Consider the following 23,361-nt stretch of genomic DNA (forward strand, 5'->3'; position numbering starts at 1 on the left):
CCCATAAACATAACATCCTGTACATATGGTATAACATGTTATGTTATATTATGTTTATATTTGATTTGTAAATTAAATAAAAAAATAAAAAAATATATTTTTTCAATGATATTTGTTTGAAATAAAAAATATATTGTATTTAATATTTCCTATTCAAAAAAATATTATATTTCTCTTATATGTAACAATATTCATTATTAAAATATTTAAAATCTATAAATATATTTTTCTATATAAAAATAATTTTAATATATTAAATGATATATAGATATATATCAGTATTATTTTATAATATATTTTTATATATGTTTTTTAGTTATTTTTTAACCCCAAATTTAACTTTTTAATTGATTTTTTTTATTTTAGTAATATAAAAATGAAATAAATTTATAACATATGATATATGTATATATTAACTAAGGATTAACATATCCCTAATATATATATGTAGCCAATCAAATACGACTTAATAGCCCAACCTTATTTTTATTTTTATGAACTCAATAGAAAATACATATAGACTTGCAAATGAAACTAGGGTCAGGGTTACTACAAAGATTTATAGACCTTTATGGGTGAACTTTTTAGTCGGCCTCTTTATGGTCAAGCTTCTTCCAAGAGGAAAAGTCAAGAAAGAGAAGAGTTCACGTGATATATGCATTTTCATTCTTAATGTCTTTTCCATACATGTCTAATTATTGAGTGGAAAATGATTGGTAACGAAGTAGCTATTCTACCAATGTCCATGAGCACTCGATGCCACGCTTTTGAAGCTACCACCATTCATTTTGATTTTTCATCCACACACCCACTCCCATTTGTTACCGAAATAGTGATCAGAAATGGAATGTTTAATAATTATTTTTTAAAAAATATATATATTTTAAAAAAAGCAAGGACTTATTTAATAACTATTTTCAAAAACATTTTTAAAAAATAATCTTTTAAAAACTGTTTTCTAATTTTTATAAAACAGTTTGAAAACAAAAAATATTTTTAACATATTTTTAAAAATAAATTTTATATCTAATGTTATATTTTTGAACATGTTTACATAATTATTTATTAAAATGACTATAAAAAACAAATAAAAAGAACAAAAAACAACTAAAAATATTACCTAAAAATATCATATTTTCTATTATTAATAAAAAGCAATACATAGTTTTTTTATTGTTAAACATGAACAAAGAACAAAAAAATCTATTCTAAAAAATACTTCTCAAATAAACCCCAAATTTTAATTTTTAAAAGTAAAAAAATTTTCCATTCTTAAAAATAGAAAATATGTTTTTGAAAAACAACTTTTAGTTGTTTGAATTATTTTCTAAAAGCTGTTTTTACTTTCCAAACAAAACTTGAGTTTCCCACTTCATGCTCTACAATTGTTACAAACAGAAGAAAGAAAAGGATCAATAGATTCAATACCCATTTCATTAATCCAAAAATATTAAAAGCTATTGCAGCGCATATAAGCTGAATGCCCAAGTGTGATTGGTAGGCCAATTGGGCATCAAGATGAGCCTATGACAACAGCCAAACTAAAATTCAAAACCAACAGAAAATCTATAATATACAGTGTAAGAAGAAGCCAAATTGATTGATATTTCAGAAACAGATCAGGGCAAAGAAAACTCAAACAATTACTAAAACCACAAAGCTGTAGATATAATATATATAATCTTACATAACATCACTAGCCTCATCAAAAATCACTGATGGATGAAAGATAAAAAATACATGGGAAATACTACTGCATGTTAGGTGATACAGGGTATGCCATGGAGCTACATATGGTCCGCCCTACCATCGTCCTCCGAGATTCCATCTCCAGCATGCCTGCAACCAAGTTCAACAAACATGGCTCAGATATTTTCCTGGCTAAGCATACAATGCATATGGCTAGCTGGGATTGTTTATTGGCCAAAGCATATGACTTCCATAATTTTATATCATCTCGGCAAAATGTTTGGAAACAGGCATAAGTGGGCTGCTGGTCATTGACAGGTCTACAACCATACTCGACAAATAGACTCAGATATTTTTCAAGGCAAAGCATACAAATACACATTGCTAGACAGATACTGTGACTGTTGAATATGAACTTTGTTGCTCAAAATAATTGAAAGAAAGTAAAAACTGCAGGCTTTATCTAGCTGGATCATCTACAAATCCCCAACTGGAGACTAGACTCAGAGCGATTTTAGAACCAAAAAAAGGGTAAATGAGTAGATGATTTTACTCCACAGCTGCTGGTTGGACAGAATGGATCTCTCTTTTTTGGAAATAAAACAATGAAAGTAGCTTTGGTTGCAGTTATAGTTGTATAGATTCTCCCATTTTAGACGGAATTTATTGACACAATGACACTGTCATTAAATCCTCTTGTTAACACACTAGCCTTCCTCAAACAAACAGGGCATCCATTCAAAACTGGAGTCTTTTTCCTTTCAATGATTAGAAATGCTTACTTCACTTCCTAAATTTCAAAAGACCTCTCCAATCAATCAGCGATATCAGAAAATACAAACTGCCAGTCTAATCATTCCACTTCATGATCTCACCCCTCCAGATTGGAAAAGTATGAAAAGTAATAACTCCTACCTGACAATCTGATCCAAGCAATGAATGGTATCATCCTCAGCTTCGAGCTTTGGAACAATATATATTTTCTAATTTCCACAAGCAATTCTATGAAAGTTTAATGTTACCATCCCTTTAATCTAGATTTTCTCCCTGGATAGATTTACTTCCAGATTTCACTTCAGGATCAACCTCAAAATCCATTCTGGCACAAAGGGATGTTTCCTTCACTTGGTGTTTCCTACCTCATGTTTACTTCTGCCAATTGATGCTTCATTTAAGTTATGTGGATTTTTGCAGGTGGTGAAAGAAAGACTCATCAGGAGGCTGGCTATATGGAAGAGACAATACATTTAAAAAGGGTGGAATGCTAACGCTGACCAAAAGTACTCCATCTTGCTAGCCAATATACTATATGTCCCTGTTAGTCATTCCAAGAAAGATGCACTTGAGACTTGAGAAGATACAAAGAAATTTCCTTTGCGAAGGCGGAGCATGTGAAAAAAAACCTCATTTGGTGAAATGGCCACCTATGTGTATGAATAAGAAGAAAGGCGGTTTTTAGCTATTCTGAACAAGGCACTGCTTGGGAAGTGATGTTGGATATACCTTCAGAGGAAGCCCCTATGGAAGCAGGCATCTTTGGAAAGTACAGGGAATCAAAGGGGGGTGGTGCTCGAGTGAGCCAAGGATGGATATGGAGTCTAGGTACAGAAAGAAATAAGGAAAGGGGAGGGGGATTTTAAAAGCAGAACTTATTTTAAGGTGGGCAATGGAAGGAGAGTGAATATTTGGATGGATACTTGCTGCACTGACACAACACTAAGAATCTCTTTTCGATCTTTGTTTTTCATAGCAAACTCAAAGGATGCTTAGGTTTCATATATTTGGGAGGACATTAACAGAGGGAGGGCAATGGAGTTTGTGCTTCTCATGACAATTGAATGATGGGGAGTTAGAAAGTAGTGAGGCCTTTCTAACAAAGCTGCAAAAATACTCAATGGCAAGGGACATGGAAAGGCATCTTGGATTATAAGGAATAGCAGGGAGGAAGTTTCTCAGTCAAGACTACCTACTCTTGGTTTTGATGTGCATTGTAATACTAGTGTTCTTCTTAAATTGGCCAACATGGTTTTGATGTGCACAACACCCTTTTTAAACCATGTGTACAATGCGCTCAAATCAATACCAAATAACAATGGTGGAAAAGTCAAGCCCACTGTTGACATGCAACAAGTCAGTATAGGACCTCCCAAGCCCTACTCTCGCTCTGGTAAGTTTTATCAGCTTCATAATCCTGTAACTAGAACAACAGCTTAGATCCTTGATGATAAAAGGATGACCCTTTTTTAATAAGTCCATGGATTGATCAAAGAAAACTAAGTCCCCTATACTGCCTTGACAAGAAACAGTAAATAAGGCAAAAGATTCCCTTCTACTTTGAACTCATACAAGCTGTCTCATAAAGTCAAGCCTCTCCATCCCAAAGGAATGAAGTGATCGGATCGTTTCCTTGGAATCTGTGCTAGGCTGCATCCATGTCTTGTGGGAAGCCATGAAGCTCATGCTTAAGGGTCTTCAACCACCCTCCTTGAAGGAAGGAGATGAAGCCATCGAGATGTTGGTGCATTCTATATATTCTAGTGGGCTCACATGTCATGCTAGCACATTTCCTAATTATCTTATAGTGCATGAATGTGCCAAAATCAGAAATCAACAGCTTAAAACCCTTCTATCTTATAACTAAGCAGCTATGCCACTGATTCATCTTGGAACAAGAAGTCAACCAGATATTTGCACACCTAAGAGTTGCACCAATTTGAGGATATGTTAAGACAGTGGTATGGTGTTGTTCCAGTGGCAAACTCTTGACTGGCTTTTAGGAAACTTTATCCCCCCCACCTTCTCTCTCGCCCCTTTCTTCTTTCCCAAAAAGAATTAAATAAAATAAAATTTAAAATAAAAACTGTCAAAGAAAGAAATAAAAGGTCCACTTGGGAATTAAGGTCATGACAAATTGGCATGCCTAAGGGAATATCTTTGAAGACACGAGAACTGAACGAGTTGAAGCTTTTCAGAACCTGAAAAATCTGAGGTCCATCTTTTCAGAAAAGAACCTAAGCACATTGAAGTATTCTCCTCAACTCTAATTGAAATCATTTTTGAGGTCCTCCCCACAACTCACCAGTCAAACTTGGGTCCTCAGGGCCAATATACTATAAAGTAACCACTAGCTTTGTTGGGCTTGTTTCCATATTTGCAGTAAATAAGAAAGATCTCAAGACTAATGTAACCACTCAACAAGTCCTGCAGCCAAACTACTTCTCACCGTCCCACAAGAGATCAATGTTCATTGCTTACACCCCAAACTCTTATAAAGAGCCTTAGTTAGAGGAACCTCTATTAAATGGTCCCCGCAAGCTCTTCCTGTGGTTATCTTGTTTCAAAACTTCAACTCTAGTAGAAGTGTAGAACCATGAATTGACATAAAGACTGATTCAAGCTCTCGCCAGACCCAAAAATTTTATCATCTAAGAAATCCTTTATAATCTACAGAAAAGTAAATGGCAATTTAATGGCAAAACTACCATAAGCTAGTAGTAGTTTCTTGTTCAAATTTTCAAATCTAAAGAAAAACACACACACTAATGAGGGAAAGTCTTTTAAAGTCTATTCAAGAAGAAAAGAAAAGACATAAATAAACTTTAAGTAGGATCGATATTAGTTGGAATTAAATTAGAATTATTATTAATTGGAATTAAATTAGGATTAGTATTTGTTGGAGTAAAATTAAAATTAGAGTCATTATAGGCTACTAGAATCTTAATAGGCTTTGGATGTTATAATAAGAATTAGAGTCATAATAGGTTATTAGAATCCTAGTAGACTTTAGATTTCTTAGAGAAGCCTATTACTAAGGCTAATTCGATGTAAATCAAAGAATGAATTGATTGATATAAATAATATCATATATATATATTTTTTATAGCAAGTGTTGCAATCCTCAATGGTGAGACTCCATTGATTTTCTTCTATGTGAGATTCCTAGAAGGCCTTAGTGGGACTCCTAGAAGGCCTTAGTGAGACTCTAAGGTTTCCATATTTTCTTTATCGTATCTTCTTTCTCTCTATTTTTTTATTTTTCTCTACCATAAACTTGATTCCTGGTCCCTCTCCTTATGTCCTAAAAAATAAAACTCTAGCCCACCTACTTGAGTGTAAGCAAACATCCTAAGGTTGTCTTACATCACACGCACACACACACACGTATATCTGCAATGATGGTATGTTATTAAATGAAGTAGGGCATGGTATGCATCAAATGCATAATTGCTTGCCTGCTAGACCAAGCCTTCCAATAAAGGCTTATAAGTATGACAGTGGATATCCTTTAATAGAGTTTCAAATTTTCTAGTGATATGAACATAGTTACCAGAGTTTCTTGAACCATTTCTAGGATATACTTTTCCCTAGCAACAAAAGAAACCTAAAAAATGTTGTTTAGGGATAGAGAAACAGACCGCCAAGATGTAGTCAGATTCCGAGCTTTTCTATCCAATTGAAGATTCTCCAAAGCAGTTGAAGTTCGTATTACATCCTCTGGCTCATCACTGTCATACCTCCAATTGTAATCCTCTTTTCTGTAACCAGACATGGAAGACCCAGCTCTCCTATCTGAGAGATAAAGAGTATCAGAAAAGGAAATCCCAAGCAAGCAGATGGTATAGTGCAGAGGAGAAATAGTTTATCACATACCAGATGCCTGGGAAACTGGAACCGGCCTGGCAGAGGCAAGCCAAGATACTTAGACATGTCAATTAAAAGATAAAAGGAAACGAGAAATGGACAAGTAGAATAAGAAAAGAAAAAGAAAGGGAAAAGAGAATAATATAGTTTTGTGAAGAACCTTCCCAATGGAGGTAAACCTCCAGCAACAGACGATGACGAAGGCCTCCTCATGTTCCGGGGCTCCAAGCCAGATAAAGAGTCCGGTTCTGAAGTAGGTAGTCTCCTTCCAGGACCTCTTGCTTGGGACAAATTCTGTCAAAACATGTTCCATAAATATGATTTGACAGTTAAAAGAGGTGCCAACAAGAATAGAAACAAATCTCCAGGGAATGGGACTAGATGACAAACAAGCGCACATAGTTGAGAAAAGCATGCTGTTGTGCTTTATGTTTACAGACACATTTCTGCTCCCAGAAAGCACCAGTGTACAAAGAGAACAAATATATCACATTTAACAGAAATATAAATAACCAAACAAAGAGCTCAAGCACAACCTTATATGGAATGGGAGTCTACTACAGACAACCTTTTTAACCATAAGGCATCATGTCTTTCCTTACTTGCTCAACCTGAGTTCCTTTTGACCTTTATTTTATCCTTGAGAGTACCTTGAACTTCAATCAACTGACTCCTTAAGAATTACATAGTGATAATACAACCAAAATTGTCTGTCCTTCAACACTTAAATTTAAACATAGTGAAACAGCAATATGAATATAAGTACCACTTCTTGTCATAAATGGAAGAAATTTTATAGAATTGTAGGAAAACTATTGCTCATCAATACTATATCACAAACAAAGAATATATTGTCCAAGCATACCAAGTAAATTTTATCACAAACAATTTTCCCAAAGGTTAAAAATTGTTTTTTCCTTTCAAAAATAAGAAGGCAGAACTTCATTATTGGCCTCTGATTTGAATAATAATGGCAGCTATACATATGCTAAAATTAGATCATACATGAAAAAGACATCTGAAATTTCAAATTACACATATCTAATTAGAATTTGGAGTAACTTCATATATGTTGAAATACTCAAGGGGCACAACTTGCAGTAGACTTGGGAATGATTTAACTCTTCAGATTATTAATTGAGACAAACCTGATGCATGGTTCCTTTAGAAATTAATAAGATACCAAAAAAAATATGCCCTTACCCACAATTAGGCAAGATAACCCTGATCAAATAATTAGGGGGATTAACAACACAGCATAAAGATATTAATGTAGTGTTCAACGATACTGTCTTCATACAAGTCATGGATTTCCAAAGATATCATCTCATCTAGAATGAGACAATCCACAATTTAATAATAGAAATAGATCTAACATCAAACCTCGAACTTTAAGAATCCTTCAAGGACATCCAAAAGTAAAGGACAACTTTCTCCATTCCGGTTAAGATCATATCCATTCTTGCTACTAAATTCCTTCAATTCAGCTTTCCAGAAATCCTTTTGCTGCATTTTGAAAAAATAAAAAATAAAACTTGACTCATCAGTAAATATGTAAAAGGATAATTAAACAGAGTGGTTAAAACTAATTGCAAAAAAGAAGAATTAGAAGAAGAAAACAGCAAAATAGTCAAAATGTTACAGATTACCAAATTACATTCCGGAATATAAACTTTTGATGTGTGGTTCAATTGTGCCCAGTCCAAGTATTCACATATTAGTGCAGCTAGCAACCTTCCTGCATTTAGTACATCAAAGTGAAAACAAATACACGTATATAAGGAAAGGCAGTCACACATGAGATTCTGAAATTATTTCAGCACCACAAATGCACAGTAACAATAATAGCTTCAAAACTTATCCACTCATCTTTCATCTACCTAAGGAGGAAAGAAATCAACCGTACCATGAAAATATATAAATTCTTTTAGATCTGAATGAACGGCATTGAGCCATTTGGAGATAAGCATCAAAACAATCTACAATTCATTCTAACCCCTATTGTTGTTGAGATAGTCTTTTCTAGAAACAAGGTAAACATCCACCAATTTCAATTTCCGTTTTTGTTTCTGATTAAGATTTATGCAAGAAAGAGAGGATGGGAGAGGGAGAGGGAGAGGACCTGAAGGAGAAGCATGAAGTTGTTTTGCCCTGTCATTGCAGCTACCCAATAATGCAGGAGGCAGACTTTCTTCCTTCTCTACAGCCCGATCCTCCTCTTCTATTGCCTCAAACACACTTGCTCGCAGTTCAGCCTGGCAAGAAAACCAAAGCATGATAATGAAGTAAAAAATATTGATGGAAACATCTGATTAATGAGGAAATCAAACCATGTGAGTGAATATAAATTAAAACATTTATTATTTAAAAGCACGTAGATTGAAATTGAAACCTACACCAAGCAATGAAGAGAAAAATCACTCAACCTCTAGCCCCACCCTACCCCCCTTTCTACCAGAAATATAGACCAAAGCACAAAACATCTTAAATTACCTTCAACCAAATGCAATATAAGATGAGCAATTTCATTCTTACTTTTAACAATACAGTAATCTAAACACTTAACCTTAGTGTACTTGTGTATCAGGCAATAAAATAGGTAATTATTTTCTTCTTTTTTAATCTCCACTGGGACTTGAACCTGGAACCTCCCATAAACCCATCCCAAGCCTTTGCCACTTAAGCCAGGCAATATATTTTAATACTTGAAAGCAAAACTATTCAAATTACTTTCTTAGATTGCTTTGCAATATTTCGATCATATTCCTACCAGTTTGCCATTTATTGTGCACATCCACTTTATCTCCCGATGATATACAAGTTAATTCACAGAAAAATAAATAAATAAAAGTGTCCATGCTGGGATCAGAAAACCACAACTCTGAGCACTAAACAATAGCACCACTACTCTTTAACATAGAAATCGACTAGAACACTGTAAAAAAAATTATTTTCATGTACTCAAATTTGATCATCACCAATAAACCCTCACCAAATGCAACCACAGCCAACTAGTAAACCCCTATTTTATATTTAAAGGTTTCAGCTGGGATCATTGATATCTGAAGTCTACTGAAATCACATGGTGCACGGGTGACAAGAAAACCCAAATCAAGCGCAGATATGCTTTAGATAACAGGATACCACTGACGATTCACATTTCTCTGGGCCTCTCGGATCCACCAACTCCCATCGTCCAGTAATTACAAATCAAGACCTAACAATTCCTCCAAAAATATATATAGAAATAATAAAACTTTCACCATCCAGATGCCGCAACAACAAACGAAGCCCCATAAAATCCGTACAATAAATCAAACCCAAGTCTATTTCTGCATTAAATTGCAATTATTCCGCAAACCCATCGAATCCAGAACAACCACAACGAGAAATTTTAAACAAAATTTAGAGAAATCGAGTTCGAGAAATAAAACGAGAACCCAAGAACTTTACTAAGAAAAACCAGCAAAGTAAACCCCAATTCTGCGAAAAAAAAAAAAAAAAAACCAATTCTTGGTAGATTCCAACCAAATTAACAAGCACTACAACGAGAAATCCAAGCAAAATAGAGATGAAACCCTAGACTCATTTCCCCACTGAAAAAAAAAACCCTAAATGTCCCTTCAAAATTATAGTCGATCGTTTCTCGTATTGAAAATTTGAAACAAAACGCCGAGATCTGGGTGGAAAAGGCGGGAGAAAATGAAGGAAAAAGAGGTAAAAAGGAAAGGAAAATACCCGGATCTTGGCGAGGACGCCTTTCTTCTCTAGGGTTCGAGTGACAAGGGTCTTGAGGTCCATCATCTCTCGAGTGTAGTCGTCCATCTCTGCAACAGCTTTGAGCGTCTCTGCTTTCCTGTTTGGTGCTTTTATGCTGCTTTGCTCCTCGGCGGATGGCTGTAATTATTGTTAAAAAAAAAAAAAAAAAAAAAACCTTTTGAATTTGGTATTCAAAAATAAGGTAAAATTGTGTTAAAATAAGCCTTGGTAAGTTATTTAAAAAAAAAAAAAAAAAAAATTGTTTTCTCAATTAGAAAGCAAAATTATCTCCAAACAAAAACTATGACGCCGGTTTGTATATTGTTTTTTAAAATGGTTTTCTATTATTCAAAATATAAAAATATCAAAAACACGTTTAACTATTAAATTTTTTTTTATTTTTTTCTTAAAATAAAAAAAAAAAACACTATTTAATTATTTTATATTATTTTCACTTATTTTTTAATGATTATTTTAAAAAATAATTATATAAATATATAAATAATTAAAAATAAAATATAGAATATAAAAGATATTTTTAAAATATATTTAAAAATATTAAAAAGAAGTTAAAATCATTTTAAGTTTCAAATAGAATTTTGTTATATAAAAATCAAAAAATAATTTTTTTAAAAAAATTATTTTAAAAAATAGTTATCACCATAAATTTTTGTTAAGAAATACCCGAATTTAATTTCTTAGATGAAATTGGTTTTGTGAACATAGAATTGATATAGGTAGAGGTGCTAAAGATGAAGGATTTGTGGATTGATCCAAGGGCAATCGACCCATCTTGCAGGTTTTTTTTTCTTTTTCTTTTTTTTACTATATATAAAAAAACTTTGTTTAAAATTTATTTTTAAATTTTTTATATTTATCTAATATGAATCATATGATTATTATTGCATTATTATAACCGCATCTAATGATATAGGCCAAACGTTGGATACTTCATACGATGAAAGAAAGTTGCTTTTGCAAAAGCCCATCAAAAGAGATAAGAGGGTCTTAAACTTAGACATGACTCATGACATGCATGACATGAGACCTTGGATGGTAACACATGAATCAGGGACAATTTGTTTTGGACTACCTCATTCAAAGTGCACGTGACTTTAAGTGGAAGGCAAACATAACTAAGAAGTTGTTCGATGTTTTTGGCAAGTATTTTATATTTTGAAGTTGATTTAGAGCGTATTTGGTATTGATTTAACAAAGTGTTTTTAATATTTTTAATATTTAAAATATAAAAAATTTTGAGTAAAAACATTTCTTAAAATCATTACCTAGCATATTCTTAGTCTACTTATGTATTTTAATATATATTGTTCCAAGTAACAAAAATATTTCATATATATTGGAACAATAATTCTACCACTCAATTTCTTAGTTGCAGTTAGTGTTTGTTGTTGTTTATTTTACCAAGGGGTGCTACATTGAAATATGCTTTAGTGTGGCAAAAAATAGAGTTGAAGGTAGAGATGCTTAGTGATTTTTGTCATTTATAGGAAAATTAAGTGTAACAACGTTACATTTGTTTGAAATTATTAATATATTTAGTTACTATATTAAAATTTAGTTATTATATATTTAATTATTGTATATTTATTTATTTAGTTATCATATCGTAATTATTTTTATTTTTTTTAAGTAATGGTAAATTAATTTTTATTTCCTTTTATTAGGTCCATTTAAATTTTAATAGTGTTGTACCTATTTTCAAAAAAAATTCATAATAAGAAATCATAAATTTTGTTTTCTTTTGAATCTTTTTTGGATTTCAACATGATATTAAAGCAAAATTGATACTTAATGAGACTTTTGATTTGTGGTCTCATGAAAAAGAGTTTAGTCTCGTACACTACTTTTGTATTTGTTTGATCAAAGAATTTTTTTATTTTTTTTATCGTGTTTGATCGTAGGATATCTTAATGGGTGATCGTATAGTTCTTTTCCTGTTTGATCTTATTTTTCATTTCATATTCATTTTTTTTCGATTCGTATATGTTTTCTTTTGTTTGGTGGTTACTTGTCATGACTGGTGAATGAAATGTTTATCATTTAATTTATTAGTGTGAGATTATATGAAAAATTTATTTATATTAGAGTTATGTGATTAATTTTTTTTTTAAAAGGCAAAAAGATGCGAGGTTATATTATTGGCACTCTAAGTAAACCTATGAATGAAAAGGATGAAAAATACGAGGAAGTAAACAATTTGAAACTTATCACTTGGATCAACAACTCCATTGATAATTTGATAGACATAAAGTTGGTCAAGTATGAAACTGTCAAAGAAATTTGAGAATATTTGAAAAGATTGTATACATAATATAATTTTGCATTTCCCATATTATTTGTCGAATGCGAATCCAAATTATGTTTATCTTTATTTGTTCGATATAAATTCAAATTTTGCTTGTTTGGAGGGATCATCATAAATAATTAAAGTGTGTCGTTTACGGTACATAAAATATTCAGCCAGAGCTGCTCCTGTATAAGGGGCAAGGTATTGTAATGTAGCAGGCGAGTCCGCCGTTTCAGCTACCACAATAGTGTATTCCATCGCTCCCCTTTCCTGGAAAGTAGTCACTACCTGAGCTACAGAGGATGCTTTTTGACCAATAGCTACATAAACACATATTACATTTTGCCCTTGTTGATTGAGAATAGTATCTGTGGCTACTGCTGTTTTACCGGTCTGTCTATCCCCAATAATTAATTCTCGTTGACCACGCCCTATAGGGATCATCGAATCAATAGCAATAAGCCCTGTTTGAAGAGGCTCATATACGGAACGTCTCGAAATAATACCTGGAGCGGGAGATTCAATTAACCGAGATTCAGAAGCTGAAATTTCACCTCTACCATCAATAGGTTTCGCTAGGGCATTTATAACACGACCCAAATAAGCCTCACTCACAGGTATCTGAGCAATTCTTCCTGTTGCTTTTACAGAACTTCCCTCTTGTATCATCAAACCGTCACCCATTAATACAACACCAACATTATTTGATTCCAAATTCAAAGCAATGCCTATTGTACCTTCTTCAAATTCTACTAATTTGTTGGATATAAATTCAAATTTTGCTTGTCTTTGTTTATTGGATATAAATCCAAATTTTGTCTGTTGGATATGAATTTAAATTTTGTTTGTTGGATATAAATTCAAATTATGTTTATCCCTCATTTTTCTATTGTTTTATGCCTTATTTGTCTAGTTTTAAATTTATGTTTACTTCTTTGTGCATATATATTAATTTCTCGTCATGTTTTCTTCGTTGAGCATACATCTTTCTTTTCTATAAACCAACGGAAAAAGGAAATTCAAGCTCATTAAAATTAGCATTCCTTACAATATAAAGACGATCAAATGAAGACATTTACATCCCTTGTGATTTGGGCTATGCCTCAGAAAGACGCATTTGGATGTAAGTCAAATTTATGTTTGTTATAAGGTTGGAGGAGTGGATAGCAAGCATAACCCAAAGATTTTAGGAAATGGTAATTTGGTTTTTGTTGAAAGAAAGACTTCGAAAGGTGAGAGGTTGTTGTTCAAGGTGGTAGGAAAAGGCAGAGTCAATGAGGAAGGGTTGTGAATTGTGATCCATGAGAAGCTTCAATAGCTTCACTGCTATTAGCAAACCCATTTGTGGCAGCCATGGATACAAATCAAGAAGACTCTAAATTCATGCTAAGAAACTTAAGGAAGATGTTAATGGAAAACAACGGTTTTTAGAGGGATAACAAGAATGCTGAAGAACACCAAAACTACTTTGTTATTATTTATACTGTATAATAGTTTGTTAGAGATATTATGCTTCTTCTTTCTCTCCCTCCAATCACAAAGAGGATTCTACGGTGGATGAAGCCATTTTATGCTTCTACTTGTCTCCCTCCAAATTTAAATATGCTCACGCTAACAGTTTAACCCATTTCCACCGATTGTGGAAACCTTAGTGCCTTCCCCTCTCTCACCTGCAAAACGCAGCGTTTTGCTCTCCCTCTTCTCTGCAACTCCAAAAGCGAACCCTAACCCTAGCTTCGACCTTCATCTCTTCAATGGCTCCTCTGGATCCCCACTCCTTTACCGATTCTACCCACCCATTCACCACCCACGTCTCCCTCTCCCTCTACTTCGACTTCGCCTCTTCCACCATCCACGCTTCTGCTCTACTCTCTTTCCAGAATCCTCACACTGGTCCAATCTCCCTCGACGCCCGTACTCTAACCATTGTCTCTGTCATCGACCCCGTAACCCTAGCTCCGCTCCCCTTCTCTCTCTCCCCGCCGGATCCAATTAAGGGCTGCCATCTCACTGTTTCTCTTTCTAACCACTCCTCGATCCTCATCTCCTACTCCACCAGCCCTCAATCTTCTGCTCTACAATGGCTGACGCCGCCTCAGACCTTCAACAAGACGCATCCTTTTGTGTACACCCAGTGTCAGTCTATTCACGCCCGTTCGGTCTTCCCCTGCCAGGATACACCCGCGGTGAGGATCAAGTACGCGGCGCGGATCAATGTCCCGCGCCATCTGTCTGCGGTGATGTCAGCGCGCCACGTGGAACGGCGGCCGCCGTACCCTGGGGAGGGGTGGGCGGAGGTGAGCGACTCGGTGTGGTGCGCGGAGGGGAGGGTGGTGGAGGAGTTTGTGATGGAGCAGGCGGTGCCGCCTTACCTATTTGCCTTCGCGGTTGGGGAGCTTGGGCACAGAGAGGTAGGACCGAGGACGAGGGTGTACGCTGAGGCAGTGGCCTCACTGTTGGACGCGGCAGCGCGGGAGTTCGCCGGGACGGAGGAGATGATAAGGCAGGGGGAGAGGTTGTTTGGGGAGTATGAATGGGAGAGGTTTGATTTGCTGGTTTTGCCTCCGAGCTTTCCTTATGGAGGTATGGAGAACCCAAGGATGGTGTTCTTGACCCCGACGGTGATCAAGGGGGATGCAAGTGGAGCACAAGTGGTGGCACATGAGCTTGCTCATAGCTGGACGGGGAATCTGATCACCAACAAGAATAATGAACATTTTTGGTTGAATGAGGTATAACATATTTGTTTTCTCTGATTAATTCACATGGTTTTGTTTATGGGATAGATGCAAAATGAATTGAATTGAGTTTTGGTTTGTCTGTTTATTCTGTTCAATCAGTAGATACATGGATAGGTAGATAGGTAGAAATGAACAGATATTTTAGGCCAGTTGGTGTGTATACTTGGGTAATTACTTTCTGCATCTGAATTATATATATCTTTCCATACTGTCCAAAAGATAAGTATGGCTGATAAGTAAGGGGGCAGCCTTCCAAGTCTTTTTGCTCTTTTTGCCCAAGAAGGAACCACACCGCCCAAGAGAATGATTTCAGGAGAATGATTTTGACTCTTTGAGTGTGTTTGGGGCATCTTAGGGGAGAAATCAGTTTTGCTGGTCTTTAATATAAGTATCTTGTGGCCTATTTTGGGTGTCATTTTTAGTGATCAAGTTCTCGCTCAATGTGTTATGGCATTTTAAATGGATAATATTTTCCTAGTTCCTGCTGCTTCATATGAAAAGTTGGTGATTTTTGCATTCTTATGCAAATGGCTTGATACTAAAAAAGGGAGTTTCGGTTCAAAGTGGCCTTTTTGGCCATTGAAATATACATTTTGATCTTCTTCCCAAACCATTGTTCGAAATGACCTCTTTCACAACAAATTCTTTTTTTTTTTTTTTCCAAAAAATTTGCTTGAAACAGCATTTTGAAACTGTTGCTTTACTATAATTTCAAAACTGCATCTTGAAACTGCGGTCTCAAACTAATTTAGAGAAAAAAAAAAAAAAAGAGGCTGCTCTGACAATAGTTCCAAAATATGCCTAAAACTTACATAATGTTTGTAAGGTGGGCTAATTTGACCCCAAATTTAGAGAAGGGCATCATCAAGGACCTTGTAATATTATTTTATTTTATGCACTTACCATGAGAACTCACTAGAAGCAGTTCTCCTTTAGAGTTGCACTCTAATGAGTGGCCTAGGAAAGACTCAAGCTCTACTTGAACTGAAGATGAAAGCTGACCATCTAACGTAAGACAATTAGCTCACTCTAGAAGATAAGAAGAAGGGTTTGACCTCCCTTAATCATTTTCTGACTAATTTTTGGTTGAGGAGTCCAAGATTTGCATGTACAGGATAGTTTTTTTGTATCTTTTTAATTTATGTTAATTTATGTTTCCAGGGTTTTACAACTTATGCGGAGCGGAGAATTGTTGAGGCTGTGCAAGGGGAGGATAGGGCTGCTTTGAATATTGGAATTGGTTGGAGGGGATTGAATGAGGAAATGGAGCGATTCAAGGACAACATGGAGATCACGAAGCTCAAGACCAAGCAGGAAGGAGTCGACCCAGATAATGTATATTCTCAAGTTCCATATGAGAAAGGTTTCCAGTTTCTATGGCGCATTGAACGTCAGGTATGTTGGTTTGAAAGTTAGAGGTTTTCAGGTTGTTCAATGAAGAAATATGAGATTGATTGTGTTTTGTTTCTTGACTGTTCAGATCGGAAGGCCTGCATTTGATGAATTCCTAAAGAAATATATTGCCACCTTCAAGTTCCAATCAATTGACACAGATATGTTTCTAATTTTCCTGAAAACGAATATCCCTGGAATAGAGAAAGAGATTGATTTAGAGATGTGGACTGAGGGTACTGGTATTCCCCCAGATGCTTATGAGCCAGTTTCCAGCATCTATACAAGGATTGTGTCTCTGGCAAATGAGTTTAAGCTTGGTAGGATGCCAAGAGAGGATGAGGTTGCTGATTGGCAAGGTCAGGAATGGGAGCTCTACTTGGAGAACCTCCCAAAATCTGTAGAAGCTTCCCAGGTATGGTTTTGCTTTATTTTTGCTTGTTTTAGTGGCCAGATGTGGGAGTGTTAACTTTGGATTTATCTGCCTTCTGTTTTTGCATTTCTTTTCAGTTATCAATGAGATTGATTTGATCAGAGAAAGCCCTGTGTACTTGAACACCCTTTTGCTAGGTGCTGTTAATATACTTTTCACTTGTCTATAAAATAAATAAATAAATAAATAAAACTTGAGTAGATAAAACTACCTGAAACCTCGTTCTTACTAAATTATTTATATCCTATTTATATATGAATCTCCTCTTGAAGTATATGACACATATATCAAACCTACAGATTCATATTTTTGTTACGGGGTATGAATGCACTTACATGAACAAACTGTTTTCTTTTGATAGGCAAGTCTATATATATAAATATTTAGTGCCTGCAAGAAGGCGTAACAAAGTATACATGATGTATACATCTGTTGCCAAAAGAAACAGGCAATCAAAAGACCAAGAGAAGAAATAAAAACCAAACCCCCTCTCCTTACTTTGAGTTAATCTAATCTGTAGAGTCTATTATGGTCATTGAATGATTATCTGCATGCACAAACTTTGATCTTTAGGATTTATGTTTCTATCAATATTCACATTCATTGAACCATGTAGAATGTGCAAGGAACTCAAAATAGTATTTTAGTAGTTGAGCTTCTGATAGGTATCTGCCAGCTTTCCCACCTGAAGAATACTGTTCTTTTTTTTTTTTTTGGTGGTTCACCAGTTGTTCTCTAATTTTTTGAACAGTTCCATTTGACTGGTAAAAATGGATTTGATCCTTGGATTATTATAATTTTGTACAACAAAGGCTCATGTTTAGATGCAAATTTTGTTGCCAGGATAAAGAATTTGACTCTTGTGATGGAAGCGTTTTTACTGGATTGACTGATTGAGTTAACATGGGTTGCTAATTTTGCTTGTTTCAGCATAGCTTTCACACACACACACTCACACACACACACACACACACACACACACACACACACACACATATATATATATATATATATATATATATTGCACGAGCTCATGTGTGGAGATGTCTTATGTCATTATAAACTTTAGAAATCCCCATTACCCCATTTATTTGATGGAAGATGAAAGTTAATTTAAGACTAAGGAAAAGACAAATATTGACGACTTCTGCGAGGGAGGATAGAAGTCCTCCCTGAATTCCTTGCCTCTAGCAAGGAAGTGAGCCTTTCCTTGGTGGACTATATTGTATGATAGCTGGCATTTTTTCGTTCATTCTTAAACCTATCTGGATCACAAGACTGATGGTGGTGCTTTGTTTCACTGTTAACTTTTGGTATCCTCTATGTTATTAAATATCAAATAACTAGCTCTCTGTTTGATAAGAGAAGGTGAAAGCGTCTTTCTCTTCTCTGGATACGTCGAAAGGATGACCACAACTTTTGAGAATCCAAGGCTTGCATATTATTGGAACACATCATTTAGTCCATATTTCTTTCAAGAAATGTTCAATTATGCATTTTTTAAAGTTAAAATTTATATGTAATTTGTGAACCTGTACAAGTTGACCATGGGTCATAAGTATTACCTGGTGCCTTCCAAAATAATAAATATTTAACTGATGTCTTATTGAAGCATTTGGTTGGTTATGCAGATCTTAGCCTTAGATGAACGCTACAGGCTATCGGAGTCAAAGGATTATGAGGTGAAGGTGGCATTTCTCCAACTGGCCATCTTAGCTGGGTGCAAAGATTACTACAATGAGGTGGAGAAAACTTTGAAGGAAGTTGGTAGGATGAAGTATCTTCGTCCTCTCTATACTGCACTTGTACAAGGCAGTGGAAAGGATGAACAGAAGATATTTGCTAAAGGGGTGTTTGCAGAGGCTCGAGAGGGATATCACCCCATAGCTCAAGGTGTTGTCGAGTCCATCCTCACCAAGCACCTGTAGAATGGTATACATGTCATGTATAAACAAAACACCAAACCAGTCTTAATGCTTTAGACATAACAAGGCAGTCTCTATAACTTTGTTGGCAAGCACCATAAGTACTGATCTGTAGAATCTGTAAGTTTTGGAGGATGCTGTGCTGATATTGGATTGTCAAATAGTCTTTATGTGCAACAAGTTGATATGTTCTGGCGTTTGACTGAGGTTGTAAGGTGACAGACTGACAGTGGAACTGTTATTTTACTGTTTTTTGGTTCTCATTTTTTCCAGCCTTGAACTCTCTTCTCCCAGGGACAGGTTTGTTCTTGTTGGGTTGGTCACATTTGGTTTGGATTAAGGCTGGGAGGGTTCCAGTCTATCAAGAAGGCAGGTTTTGAGTATAAAGAGTGTTTTTGAAACTAGTTAGGGCTCAGTTTGGGAGGAAGGCAGATTTCAGGTGGGAAGAGAGCATGCCACTGTAATGGGTAGAGTAGGGAAGATCTTGTTAGTTAGTACTTAGTAGAGATGAGGCAACCAGAGAAATAATAGCAACTGCATTATATGCTTATAGTTATTTTTGGACAAGCTTTTTTAAACTCTTAAATCTGGTTTGTGCCTAGATTCGAATAGGTTTTCAAAAACATTTCAATATCCCCATCAAATTTCTCCAGTCTTTCCTAACCACTTAGTCAATGTTTTTTCCGTAACCTGTTCAAATGAGTGATAAAAAGAGAAAGCAAGAAAGAAAAGATCTGGAATTGGATCAGCCCAAAACTTCTTCAGGAATTATGGGTACTTCCCTCGAGGTTTAGCACTCTTCTGATTCCTTTTGGTGTACTATGAAAGCTCTTTTATCATTATTGTAGTTCTGAAAATCGTTAAAGGTTAGACCATGATACGATCATGTATAACAGTCAAAGAATTAACCGCTGTATGGCGTGGCTTGGCTGAGAAGTGATCACTGGCTATATGGTTACTATGGTGGTGGCAGTTGCAGCAAAATTTACACCTCATTTTGCCCATTAGAGTGAACATGTTGAGCTTGGGATTTTTCACTTGAATCATCAATTGGGCCTTGGGAGATTGCTAAAACTATACCATGGGTGGGAAGAACCTCTTGGTCCACAGTTTAGTAGGGGTACTTAACTAATACCATGAGATGGATGATGGATCCAAAAGAAAAATGCCCCTCAGATTTTAGCTAAACATATTTAACCTTTATTAATTTGAAATATCATTAAATATTTTATCCATCATTTCATTTGTTATTTTCACTCACCTCTCTCGCTCAAAATAAGAGTGATAATTGATGAAATTAAGTATATTTAGCCAAAACATAAAGCGGTAAATGAAATTAACCCTTTTCATAGAATTTCCAAGCATGGGTTTGTTCCCTCCTCATATACACAAGAACAACTTCATTGCATCTCTTTTTTTTTTTTATTGAAACCCACCTAATAAACCTCAAATGGTTTAAGGTCCAGACATCTCACTTGAGAAGTCCACCAGCGCCACTGAGCTACATCTTGTGTGGTAGAAGAGATTATTTGATTAAATATCATTTGGCAGAACATAAACCTATTATCAGTATAACAATAATTGCTATGGCTAGTCTTAATACCATTCCAGACACTTACCGATGTGCCTACTTTCATTTGCTTCAGAAACATGACTATACCATCAAGACTTCAATTAGTTTTCCATGTTTAATTATTTGCACTCATCTCATACATAAGACTCCCATCAGGATCAACATATTATAGCTTCACAAAGCGGAAGACGAGAAAAAAGAAGGGGTTGAACAATGAAGTGTGCTAAACATAGGAACAGAGCTATATGTGGAGATGCATTTTTCTCCTGGTGTCTATAGCACCTCAATGTTGCAACTAGGCTACAAAACCCGATTATATCCATATAGACATTTGGGCAATGTTTTGAGTTCATGACTAAAACATGTTTGTGTTTTTTGTGGGGTGTTTCCTAAAGTTTCACAATACACTTGAATATTTTCCTGATGTTCTCTGTAGCTTCCTCTCCCCTAAAATAGAAAAGACACGCAATACCTAACAAGAAGTATCCGAGTAGAGAGAACCAAAGGAGACCCAACCATTGACATTTGCAACATCACCAATGAGCAACAAGCAATGTCAACTGACTACTCAGGTCATTTCTCAAAATGATGCATGCCCTAAGCTATCAAGATTATGGAGTAACTTCACTCAACATGGCAACTACTTAAAGACAAACCTGCCATTTATTTGCATATTGTTGTCTGAAAATGTGAAGAAGGTATCAAATACCCTATCAAGCTGTTTTTGACATATTGAGACAAGTTCCCAAATGTTGGTATCATCCACAAACACTGCAAGTCTCAAATGTTTATTTGGTTTCTCAAATGTTTATTTCCAACCCGAGGAGGCAAGAATTAAACTCAACTCCAATCCAGTAACCGTTAGTCCCAGTTACACATCTTTTCACCAAGATCGACAAGAGTATGCTCCTCAATGACACCCCACAAAACATCTTTCTCCAAATACAAGCCCCACAAAACATCTTTCTCCAAATACAAGCCTGCATTCTATCATTCACTTCAAGACCCGAGAAACCAAATGACCCCATGAAGACATCATCATACATTCACTACAGTATATTCCTCTACACTTTCAATAACACAAAAGACATTGGAAGAAAAGCTCACACATTGAGGGACAAGATGAATTCAAGAAAATCAAATTAAGTTACATGTCTCTGCAATCTAGAAATTCAGGAAATGTAACCACGAGAAAATGAAGTTCTCCACAAAAAACTAAGATCATTCACTGAACAGTTATTCTTCTTCATCTTCAAATTCGGTGACCCAAAAAGGATTATGTTCATCAATATTGACTACTAAACCTCACAGCATTGTTCTTCCTTTCATCTAAATGTAAAATGGCAACCATAATCATCTTCCTCCATAAAGAAACTAGCAATGTAATTCAAAATCAGTAGTAAAAAATTTCAATTGTACATGATTTCACAGCTTGATTCCATGAATTCCAAATCAATGTCAATAAACAAACAACATGAATTTCTACAATTTCGCTAACAACAAACCCGAAAACAAAAAGGGGGTTTAGTTTCAAAATGTACTTACAATCTCAACCTTCCTCCTCCAGTTTCTTCACATACGCCTTCAACACCATCACCAAGTCCCTCGCCGGCGCTTGCAACGTCCCCACCAATGCCGATGCCGGACTCTGCAAAGCCCCCAACAACTTCGCATATATCTCCGCCCTCGTCGGCATACTCTCAAGCGCCTTGAAATCGTCCGGCCCGTAAAACTTGCCCTCGAAGACGGCGCCGGTGAAGTCATTGCCCTCGAGCTTCTTCTCCTTCTGGAAGTCCCGGTAGGGCTTGATGGCAGCCGGAATTTCCTCGCTGTGGACGAAGAGGAAGACGTTCATGCCTTTCATACACGGCTCCAGAGCCGCCCAAGAGGTGCCTTCGATGGCTTTGTAGACGAGGGTGTTCTTGGCAACGATGAGCTTGGATTTCTCCGGCAGGGACCGCCGGAGCTCCTGGAACTGCTGGACGGTGAAGCCGTTGTACTTGATGGCGGCAAGGAGGTGGCAGTTCTCGAGCTGTTCTTTCACGGTTTGGACTGTTTCTTCCTTCTTGGTGCGGCTGATGGCGGAGCGGATTGTGGTGGAATAGGAGGATCTTCTGTAGGGGTTTAGCGATTTAGGATAAGTTAAGGTCAGGGTTTTAGATTGGGTTAGCGTTAAGGTTTTTGGGGGAGGGGGCTTGGTGGAGGGGAAGGAGAAGAGGGTGGCTTCCATGGTTGGATGGGGTGGAGGGAGGGATTGGGGAGCTCTGCGTCCTCAGTATTCGTACCTTATCTCAAAACCTTTGGGCTCATGGGTCGGGCCTTGGAACGATATTTTGGGATCAATCTTTGGGCCTTTTGCCGTAAGCCCTTAGAGAGGTATTTTGGGAAATATATATATATATATATATATATATATATATATGTATGTTAACCGAGAATTGTTATCAATCAAATTTGGCGGTCAAATTTTCTTAGAAATGTTATAAAGTTTAGTTTTGAAGATTATTGTGACTCGGTTTTTCATTGAATTTGTAGGTATTCTATTTCGTAAAAATAAGTTGTTATAAAAAACGATAAGTGTTTAGGAGGATTCATCTCAACCCTTTTCTCATCCATTGATGAAAGATTCAAATGAAATTTTGATAAATCATGAATAAAAAATAAAGTGCTTCAAGATGGGTTATTAGTGACTAATGAAATTATAAAAATAATTGCAAGGTAACATATGGATAAAACATGTATTATTATTGCAGAATGTATAACTTTAAGAAATGACACATAGCTACTAAAGACCATGAGTTCTTAAACCTCGAGATTAAAGATAACTTAAAAATAGCTCTAAAGACCATGAGTTCTTAAACCTCGGATTAAAGATGGCATAAAAATATCTCATTCCCTAT

The 23,361-nt window shown here is 35.7% G+C and overlaps 4 protein-coding genes across 6 annotated transcripts; 1 reads left to right on the forward strand and 3 right to left on the reverse strand.

The window, feature by feature from the left end:
• Positions 1-1,581: 1,581 nt before the first annotated feature.
• LOC117928751 (protein TONNEAU 1a-like) lies at positions 1,582-10,184 on the reverse strand. The gene is made up of 8 exons (XM_034848756.1): positions 10,069-10,184; positions 8,453-8,585; positions 7,980-8,068; positions 7,714-7,836; positions 6,491-6,624; positions 6,340-6,365; positions 6,105-6,258; positions 1,582-1,839 (listed from the first exon to the last, which is right to left on the reverse strand). The coding sequence occupies exons 1-8, from the start codon at positions 10,153-10,155 to the stop codon at positions 1,788-1,790; spliced, it is 798 nt and encodes a 265-aa protein (XP_034704647.1). The 5' UTR covers positions 10,156-10,184; the 3' UTR covers positions 1,582-1,787.
• A 2,294-nt stretch (positions 10,185-12,478) lies between these two features.
• Positions 12,479-14,144, reverse strand: LOC117928493 (ATP synthase subunit alpha, chloroplastic-like). Its single transcript, XM_034848370.1, has 2 exons — positions 14,068-14,144; positions 12,479-13,184 (listed from the first exon to the last, which is right to left on the reverse strand). Exons 1-2 carry the CDS (start codon positions 14,142-14,144, stop codon positions 12,479-12,481), a joined length of 783 nt encoding a protein of 260 aa, XP_034704261.1.
• On the forward strand, positions 13,923-19,151 carry LOC117928111 (leucine aminopeptidase). The gene is made up of 4 exons (XM_034847952.1): positions 13,923-15,129; positions 16,300-16,533; positions 16,619-16,945; positions 18,595-19,151. The coding sequence occupies exons 1-4, from the start codon at positions 14,152-14,154 to the stop codon at positions 18,889-18,891; spliced, it is 1,836 nt and encodes a 611-aa protein (XP_034703843.1). The 5' UTR covers positions 13,923-14,151; the 3' UTR covers positions 18,892-19,151.
• LOC117928112 (50S ribosomal protein L10, chloroplastic) lies at positions 18,545-22,727 on the reverse strand. 3 transcript variants are annotated; one of them, XM_034847954.1, is made up of 2 exons: positions 22,007-22,727; positions 18,545-18,885 (listed from the first exon to the last, which is right to left on the reverse strand). In XM_034847954.1, exon 1 carries the CDS (start codon positions 22,689-22,691, stop codon positions 22,011-22,013), a length of 681 nt encoding a protein of 226 aa, XP_034703845.1. In that variant the 5' UTR covers positions 22,692-22,727; the 3' UTR covers positions 18,545-18,885; positions 22,007-22,010. The 3 variants fall into 3 exon arrangements, with proteins under 3 accessions (XP_034703845.1, XP_034703846.1, XP_034703847.1); XM_034847955.1 differs by lacking the exon at positions 18,545-18,885 and adding an exon at positions 21,550-21,790; XM_034847956.1 differs by lacking the exon at positions 18,545-18,885 and adding an exon at positions 21,550-21,835.
• Positions 22,728-23,361: the final 634 nt, after the last annotated feature.

This window comes from Vitis riparia, chromosome 13, assembly GCF_004353265.1.
Source record: "Vitis riparia cultivar Riparia Gloire de Montpellier isolate 1030 chromosome 13, EGFV_Vit.rip_1.0, whole genome shotgun sequence".
NCBI lineage: Eukaryota > Viridiplantae > Streptophyta > Magnoliopsida > Vitales > Vitaceae > Vitis > Vitis riparia.